The 9,304-nt window shown below is 42.9% G+C and overlaps 2 protein-coding genes across 2 annotated transcripts; one reads left to right on the top strand and one right to left on the bottom strand.

Moving 5' to 3' along the window:
* The first annotated feature begins 222 nt into the window (after positions 1-222).
* LOC148908769 (uncharacterized) lies at positions 223-1,398 on the top strand. Its single transcript, XM_089035142.1, has one exon. The coding sequence runs from the start codon at positions 223-225 to the stop codon at positions 1,303-1,305; it is 1,083 nt and encodes a 360-aa protein (XP_088891268.1). The 3' UTR covers positions 1,306-1,398.
* A 100-nt stretch (positions 1,399-1,498) lies between these two features.
* LOC148908768 (uncharacterized) lies at positions 1,499-3,917 on the bottom strand. The gene is made up of 3 exons (XM_089035143.1): positions 3,729-3,917; positions 3,552-3,614; positions 1,499-2,744 (listed from the first exon to the last, which is right to left on the bottom strand). Exons 1-3 carry the CDS (start codon positions 3,833-3,835, stop codon positions 2,057-2,059), a joined length of 858 nt encoding a protein of 285 aa, XP_088891269.1. The 5' UTR covers positions 3,836-3,917; the 3' UTR covers positions 1,499-2,056.
* Between the last annotated feature and the right edge of the window lie 5,387 nt (positions 3,918-9,304).

Below are 9,304 nucleotides of genomic sequence, written 5' to 3'. Positions count from 1 at the left end.
TGTCGTGTCATGCTTGGATATTTTGCTTGACAACTGTTTCATAATACCCGTAGCAACAGCAGAAATAATAGAGAGTTTAAGATAAGACCGCTACGGTAGACTACTACGGTTGAACGCGTCTGGTGAATACTGGATCGAGCATACCGTATACGGTTCAGTGGTCGCAAAAAATGATATATTTTGATTCGCAACCGAGTGCTATCCGAGTGTTGGCTAGCAGAAATGTCGTTTGAAGATATAAGAAATGCAATCGTCATTGCCTTTGCTGATGGTATTTTGAGAGAGGATGAGTTCTTGATTTTATATGAAGAATATAAACCCTCTAATCCTTCTTATCCATTCTGGAAATACGACTCCTTTTGCTTGGATGACTTGAGTTCTAGCGAGTGCGAATCTAACTTCAGAGTCGCAAAAGAGGATATACCAGTGTTAGGGAACCATCTGCAGCTACCTGTACGCTTCGTTTGTTCTCAAGGGACTGTCTGCAGTGGATTAGAGGGCTTGTGCATGCTGCTAAAGAGATTGGCCTACCCTGGTCGGTATTACGATATGATTCCTACGTTCGCTCGTCCAATACCCGAGATAAGCATGATAACAAACACTGTGCTTGACTGGATTTATGAAACTCATGGTTTCCGTTTATCCTCCTGGAATCAACCTTTTCTCTCCAGAGCATCTCTTCAACGATATTCAGAAGCCATATTAAGAAAAGGCGCTCCTCTAACGAATTGTTTTGGCTTCATTGATGGGACTGTCCGTCCAATATGCAGACCCGGCTTACACCAAAACGTAGTATACAACGGACACAAACGAGTTCACGCGCTAAAGTTTCAAGCATTAGCACTTCCAAATGGTTTGATAGCCAATCTTTACGGTCCAGTGGAAGGGTGCCGACATGATGCAGGGACGTTAAGAGACTCGGGACTCTTGGGAACCCTTGAAAGAATAGCTTTTAACCCAGCAGGGAACGTTCTCTGTGTATACGGTGACCAAGCCTACCCGCTCCGCCCCAACTTGATGTGTCCCTATCGCGTTGGAGATGTTCCTGTTCTAACACCTGATATGAGGTCTTTCAATGAAGCTATGAGCTCAGTCCGAGTCTCCGTGGAGTGGTTGTTTCGCGATGTCTCGAACTACTTCAAGTTCATTGACTATAAGAAAAACTTAAAGATAGGATTAAGTGCAGTAGGAAAGCAGTACGTAGTAAGTGCATTGTTCAGAAACATGCTCACTTGTTTGTATGGTAATACAACCTCTGAGTCATTTCAAGTTGAGCCTCCAACATTAGCTGACTATTTAGCATAAAGCGCATAATATCCTGTTGGAAATATTGCAACGCTCTTCTGTTTGTTTGTTGTTGTTTTTAATAGAATAAAGTAGGTCATTACACCCCTGAAATAGATCTTATTTAATTTGATACATTTTAGTATACCCCAATTGAAATTCCATCGGTTACATCTATTTTCTTGGGTTTATTAAGCCTTCTGGTAATACATCTTCATAATTACATTAATAATTGTTATATTATAATAATAGTTACTATAACCTGGTCCAATTGACTATTAAGCCTGGTTCACACGAGCAACGCAAGTGCGAACGCAAACGCAAGAAAATGGAAAGGTTTCCATTCTTTCATTTTTAACGTGTGAACCGTACCGGTGAAAACGCAAACGCAATACTACAACGCAAGCCAGTCCTTTCGTTTGTTTGTGTATTTGCGTTGCTCGGGTAAACCAGGTTTTACACTTTGATCAGTAATAAATATTTACAAATGCTTAAAATTATTCAATATATATTCACAATAATATTATTTCTATAAGTTGAATAATGCAGTTTTGAATAAATAGCTTACATACGTAACACACGCATCTTGGTTTCTCATACTTTAGTTTTGTTTTGTGACTGATATACTGTACGATATCGATAAAAGCATTTCTAATAGAACAAAAACACTAGCTAGTGGAAAGTATTATTAAAGTGCGTTTCACATTACATTAAGTAATGTAATTTAACATACAAATCCAAACAAGAACCGAGTGGTTTAAAAGGCAAAAACTTATTTTGCTAGTCTTTTGACAATGTCAGCCATAAGTCGCATCTGTTGCTGTTTCAATTTGTAATGTTCCTTTTGCTGTTCTGCTTGAAGACGCATTTCTTCTCTGCGTAATTCAAGATCTTGCTTTCGCAGAGCGGTTTCTACTTCTGCTTTTTCAGCCAAGTACTGCAGTGCTTCTGACCCTCCTTTTCTTGTTTTACGTCTTTTGGTCAACGCCTGCTCTACTTGGCCGTTCCCCTCTGAACCCGAATCACCACCTTCACTACCACTCTTTCTTGTTTTAGACCATGTTTCCATTGCATTGTTCCTAATGAATATGGCATTTTGTCTCTTTTTTTCCTGATTTTTTTCATCCCTTGCAACTTGGATCAGCGGAGATTTCATTTTTTCGACTATTTCTTCCAATATCATCTCATTTTCTGTTTGGTCATCAGGAGCAATGCCACTTGCAGACTCTTCATTCCTGCTTTTTTTCTTGAAGTCTGCCAACAATTTGTTGAAACGTTCCCTCACACTGCGTTGATCTCTAGGTTGACTTGAGAAATGAGCATAGCAGTTGATCCGTTCTGCTACTTCTGTCCACCTAAGACCTGCTTCTTTAGTCCCAGCTTTGTAGGCAAAAGGCTCGAGGGATACTATTTGTTGTAGAAGAAGTCTATCTCGTTCCTCTGTCCATCTAAATGTTCCACTGTAAATGAAATAAAAAAAGAAATATTTTTTTTTCATGCCCTAAACATAATTGAATACCAAGTTATAATAAGCGAATGATTAAGTGCAAATATATTGTACCCATGAAATAGAGAAAGGGCTTCCATTACATCTGTGTAATAGTTTGCTGACAAAATCGCAAATTTAATTTAGTGCAATTTTTTTTACTGAACAAAGACTAGCGAGAACTAATTAGTGCAATTTCTTAAAAAGTGTCTCACGCATATAAGGAAAATACTCTAGCAAAGCACCTCTCTCAATATATTGCTCATAATTGATTAGTGCCAAGAAAGACAAAACTTTATTGAGCCGCAAATACAAAATTTCCTGCATAGAATGATAAAATTAGGAACAGAAAGAACGACACAAGAAGGAAATGAAAAAGTTTATCAACATAAGTTTTTTTTCCAGTGAGGTGTCGCAAGTGCATGGTTGGTTTATTCCATGTTAGATGCAAATTAGTTGTTGTTAGTCCAGCAAAATATTTCATGGTTTTAAACTAATTGCATTCAAACAACAATAATGATGACAATAATAATAATAATAGTAATAACTATAATAACAATAACAATAATAATAGTACATTATTTTCCTACTTCGTTTCCTAAGTGTCGTGGGATTGAAAGTACAAATATAAAAATATTTTAGAGCGAACGCTTGTTGCAATTAAAATAAGGTGATGTGACAATCAACCTCAACTAAGAAAAACATTTTAATGGACTTTATTCTCTCTCTGCATTAACTCTTGTGAAAGAATTACAAAGTAGTTTTGATTGTTTTTACTTACTTATTGCGAAGAGAACCGGTGACATCCGACTCCACACGTGGAACATTGCATGGACTTGTGGAACTAAAAAATTGCGATATTACAGCGTGTTAAATTGTAGCAAGCTATACAATACATTCTCATAAATTTAACCTGATATACGTACGCATTTGCCAAAAACTCATGATAAACACTCACCAGTTTTCATTTTCTGCATTCGGCGAAGCCATGGCTGAAATAGGAAGCCAAAATGATACCGGATTCACGGCCAGCCACTGCATGCATGAATTTTCATCCATGCGCATTGAAACTCGTCCCAGATCACGAACCGCGTTCAACCGTAGTAGTCTACCGTAGCTGCCCTATCTTAAACTCCCTAATACCACAAGCTGCCCCAACGCCGGCCAAAGGAACTCCAACGATTATTCCCGGTCCAGTAAGCGAAGTAGCAACGCCGGAGCCCGTTAACACAACAGAAATGGATCCTGAAGTTATCGCAATCTTATGTAGCGTACTCCGGGCTCTGACGTATTTCTTCCTAACTTTTTCGTAGTGTTTTGCTTGTCCTTCCAAGTAAGCCAGGATTAAGTTCGCTTTATTCAGACGAAAGTTTTCGGCGTTTAGTTCGTTAGGTGTAGTATAGGGAACATCTGGGTACAACTTAGGTGCTGATGGTATAACATCCATTATATATACTAATGTACGACGCTTTTGGGAATGATATCGAGGAGCAGCCACATCACGACAACCGGGATTACTGGAACTGGAGGGCCTTTAGGAAGATGTTTCCGCATGCAGACCCTAGTAAGTTCGAAAGAAGACCCGATGGGATTTACTTCAACGGCTCCAGGATGTACAGCAATGCAGACTTGGAACATTCGAAGCTGGAGCAAGTAGGTGATCAGGTGCAGCGATTGACGATTGTACACCCCGTTCATAAAGAAAGGCCACCAAAACCCGAGCATAAAGCACCTAATTTTCCTAGAAACTTATTGTTAACTACGGAAGATTACCCATTTTACGATGCTGAAGGTGGTGTAAACAACTTCGAAAAGCTGGTAACGCACCTGAAGATTTCAGTGGGTAAACAATCATTTAACGTAATACTAAGAAATATCTATAAGAATACGATGTTGAAGCATACGTCGGGTAAAGAGGCCAGGGAATGGTTAGCAGGGCCCAATATGCGGTATTGGCCGCAGCAGTTAGACTTTGCTATTTGGGCTGCCACTAAAGGTTGTGGTGTTGCCGCGGACATGTTTCACATTCCAATTATGCAGTTTCACGTTGCCTTTACGGTAAGGAGGTTGTTGAAGGAGCTTAACGCACCCCTACCAGGAGATGGAGCATTTAATCCAATGAATAACCGATATGACGCCGCAGCCCTGGAAAGGTTAATTAATGAGTTCAAACCACAGCAAAAAGACTTTCGTTATAAGGAGGGTAAGACGCATGGGCTGGGTATAGTTTACGTTTGGGGTGCCAATGGTGAGAAGCCGGCTGACTACGGACATCAGGAATACCCAAATAATGAGTTAGAGTTCAGTGATATGGGTGGTAATAAGGGTAATAATTCATTAATTACTAGAATTCAAACGAACTACCCCGGCACTTGGGATCCATTTGTGTTAATGAAAGGAAAAGGTTTAAGGAACCTAGCCAGGATTAACCGTAGCATTGAAGCATTCGTGTACTGCATCCTGGGAGCGCAGGTAAATACCCGCAACCCCATTGTTGGATCCCAAGGCGCTTCACAGGAAACGCAACAAGAATTCCTAACTTTATTTGAGTCTGCAATAATAGAAAATGACATATCTAAATCGGTGCAGAGATATCAATTAGCGGTGCAGCAGTCTAAAGTGCGACTGGATTACGCTTTGTCGCCTGGTTGTTGGTTAATGCCAAGTAATTTGGTTATTAACACCAATTCCGTTGTGGGTTATAACAACAAGCTGCAGCGAGCTACTAAGGATATGAAGTTTGGGGTGAATGACGTGAACTCTGACATGACCAAGGGCATTACTCACTTCGTAGAGAAACCAAAAAAAGAGGTAGAAAAACCATCGAAGAAGGCGCATGTAGGAAAACCCGAACCAAAGAAACCAGTAAAGAAGGTTACCAAGGAATATGACCATAACTTACTAAAAGCCGGCCTAGCAGCTGCAGGCGTTGGTCTGAGCTATTATATATGGCGATGAATAACCCCTACGTAGCTGGAGTAGATTGTGTTTATACGACTTACACAGGCGAGAAAAAATACACCCAGGCATCTTGGGTGGACGTTGAGGGCATGTCAGTGAATTTGAACTACTCAGGGAAGAAGTTAATCCTTTGTAGTATTTGCTTTGGATCAGTAAGTCACGCCAACGTTGGTTTTAGATTTTGTGATGACAACGGCGTACTGCAGCCTATGCGTGTGAAGACAAACAACAGGGAGCCTGTGCATTTCTCCGTAGAGCCGAACACCGACAGCGCTGAGAATTTATCGGTTTGGACTTTTCATATGGTCGCCGATTGCCATGGGAAGGTAAAGCTGCAAATGCGCGTAGATGACACCGGGAGCGTTTGCATAAATAGCATAGAAAATCAGAGAGATGAAAAATATAACCACGCAACCATTTGCACTCTTACGGTAATGAGTCTCTAGAAGCAAATTTATTTGCTGGTATATATGAACCCACATACTAAGGAGGATTCATTCCTTTATTTTCTGGAGGAAGATAGATACTTGCGTAATGCTAATTGGGTTGACACGGAATTGTGGGTGAAGGTTGGTGGGTTGGGATTGATTATGTGCACAATTTGTATTAGCGTAAGGGAGGAATATGGTATTGGATTTAGAGTAGTAGATGAGAATAACGATCCATTGTTACCATACAGAACACTGAAAAATACTAGACGGTCAGCTCATTTTTCATATGAACCGCCAAATAGTCTAGACGATATAGTACCAATAACCTTTCACATGGTAGCTAATTGTCAATACGCAAAGCTTCAGATCAATACTGACGCAACATCTAACGTTAATGTCGAAGTTAAGATAAACGCTGTTATTTCACAATCAGCTGCGCCAAGCGATTCTACTTTTAATCATAAGACCATTTCTACTATGACTGCCATACCGCTAGTTCCGCATTATCAAGGCGGTGCGAATACTATCTTTACTTATCCCCAGTCGAGAACACCCCGTGCACCCGACGACGATTATAAGCCGCCACTAATACACAAGGATAAGATCATCCCCGAATCTTCTTCAGGAGTACCACTCCAATAGCGACGACCAAGATCCAAATGTTATTCCCCACAAACTTTAGCAGTTCTCCGCCGGCCCTAAGCGCCAAGGAAACAACCGAACCCAGCAGCCCAGGAATGCCTGCTGCCATCTTTTTTCCCAAGTCCGTCAGCCCATTGCCTAATTTCTTTACGCCCGCGCCCGTAGCCTTAAGCGTGGATAGGATGACTCCTACTACGGTACTAATAGCAACCGCAAATGCCAGTGGAACGCCATACTTCAAAAGGGCTCTTTTTACCTTTTCCTTGGTGGTAAGCCCCAGCTCTTTTTCCAGGTTGTCCTTTTGCGCCTGTAATTCCGCGACTCTTTCCTGAAGGGTTTCTACTTCCCTTTGGGCTGCCTCCCTTTCCTCTTCGGTACGAGTTTGGTCCTCGATTACTTCTTGCTGCCGCTCTATTTGCCCCTCCAGGTCTTCGATGGCTTGATCTCTTTGCCGGATTTGTTCCTCCTTGGTGTTAATTTCAGCCATTAACCGTCGCCGTTCCACTAAAGAGCCGACTATGGTGGTTTGCAGGTTATCGGTATCGTCTTTAATTAAGTCTAACTCTTGCAGGGCGAGGTTAAGAGCCCTTTGAGTTTGATTTCTTTCGCGTCGAATTTGGGTTCTTTGGTCTACCAGCTCCCTTATTTCTTGATTTTTAAATTCGACTTCCCTCCTATGCGCGTCGGCAAGCCGCTGGTTTTGCTTCATGTATTCCTCCTCCCTTTCTTCCAGCGTTTCCCGCAGTGCTTCCACTGAGGCGCCAGAGCTTTGGGCTTCTCCTAAGTCCTCCCGTGCTTTGTCTAATTCGCGCAGGGCCTGATCCACCTGATTTCCTATTTCTTTTATTCTTTCATCTTGATGGGCGGACTTCTTTTCAGCATCGGCAAGTAGCTGACCTTGCTTTGCATATTCTACATCTTTTTCTCTTAACTCCCTTTGCAGATCCGCGGCACGTTTTTCCGCGTTGGTCCTTTCGGTTAAGTTGTGCAGCCTTTCTAACAGGCTTCTAGTAGCACGCTGAAAGCCTCTTAATCTCAAGACGTCACCCCTAACGTTGCCCTCCTCATCAAAGAGGTTTTGCGGTTTTGTCCAGCGGTCTTTGTCGGGAAATCTTAAGTCTTGGACGCTTATTAGGACTTTGTTTCCGCGTTCTGTGAGCCTTACCTCGTCAGCATCAAAGTTGTCGTAGCGCAGCTCTAGCTCCTGCTTTGCCCACTCTACGGTTTCCCGCGCGGCTGCTTCCGGCTCGCCCATGTTTTGAAGCTCTATGTGCTCACGCGGAAACGTGTACTCGCGTGCTTTGGGATGTCTTAGGGCCTTTTGCAATCCTATCCCTTAGGGAATCGTCGACTTGTTGGGTGGGAAGCAGCGGTTCTTCATCACCGTCGTTAATGTCAGCCTGACCTTCCTCAGTGGTGGGATCGAAGTCGGGGTCTGTTCCTTCTACTTCCATTATATATGATAAGCTCAAAGTTAAATCCCAACGTATTACCTAAGCAGGTTGGCGGGCTGAAAGCGGAACGCACCTTTCACCGGGTCACATTCACACCTTCTAGCGCAAAGCCAGGGGAAACGCTGTACGTAGGCGTGCCCCGCCTAACGGATAACCTAGTCCTAGTACCCGGCACCTTGGCTTTAAGGTTTGACCTAGCGGTGCAGTCAAGCCCCACAGATGAAAGGTGTTGCGTCAATAACGTGGGCCGCAACCTTGTTTCTAAGATGAGAATTAAGTTTGCCGGGGAATCCCTTTTGGACTTAAATAGGTACGATCTGTATACCACCTATAAGGACCTATGGTTAACAGCCTTCGACCGCGCGCAAAGGATAGAACAAGGAATTGGTAGTCTCATCCTGCGTAAGGTCCGCACGCCTGTTAAGACGCAGCCCACGGACTCCAGCGGAGAAACCGCAGTAGCAGATGCGAAGCGAATAAAGACGGCCTATGGTAGCAAGTATGTCATCCCGTTGGACTTCGAAGTGATTACGAGTCATGGCGTGTATTACCCAAGGCAGCTAAGTGAGTTACAGTTCGAAGTAACCTTGGCCGATACGACCAACATCCTTGGAGAGATGTCCACCGCAATTAGTGGAGCCGTTCACCCTTATTCTATCACCAACTTAGAGCTACAGTACGAAACGGTATACAGCGAAGAGTTGGCACGCAGCGCTGGCATGGAATACAGCTCCGGGAAGGCATTCTTATACGACCACGTAGTAATGTACAAGACATTTAGCTTCTTGGATAAGACGGATGAGGTTATTAACCAAAGTATTAACCTCCCCCGAAGAAGTCTCACGGGGTTGATGTTGGTGTTTGCCAAACCCTACGAAGCCGGCAAGCGCAACTCCGAAGCCTTTCACAACCCTAACATTACTAACGTGGGGGTAAATGTCAACGGCGTTCCAAACAAGGTTTACTCCCAGGGGATAAAGCCCGCAGACGTTTACAGGGAGGCAATGCGCAAGTTTGGCGACCAAATTAGCCCCGAGGAATTCTTT

Source organism: Actinia tenebrosa, unplaced genomic scaffold (genome assembly GCF_029948245.1).
Source record: "Actinia tenebrosa isolate PJP-AT-01 unplaced genomic scaffold, QUT_ActTen_1.0 PGA_scaffold3__52_contigs__length_22856419, whole genome shotgun sequence".
NCBI classification, from domain to species: Eukaryota; Metazoa; Cnidaria; class Anthozoa; order Actiniaria; family Actiniidae; genus Actinia; species Actinia tenebrosa.
Note: the sequence above shows the minus strand (reverse complement) of the source record. Positions and strands in the feature narration are given on the sequence as shown.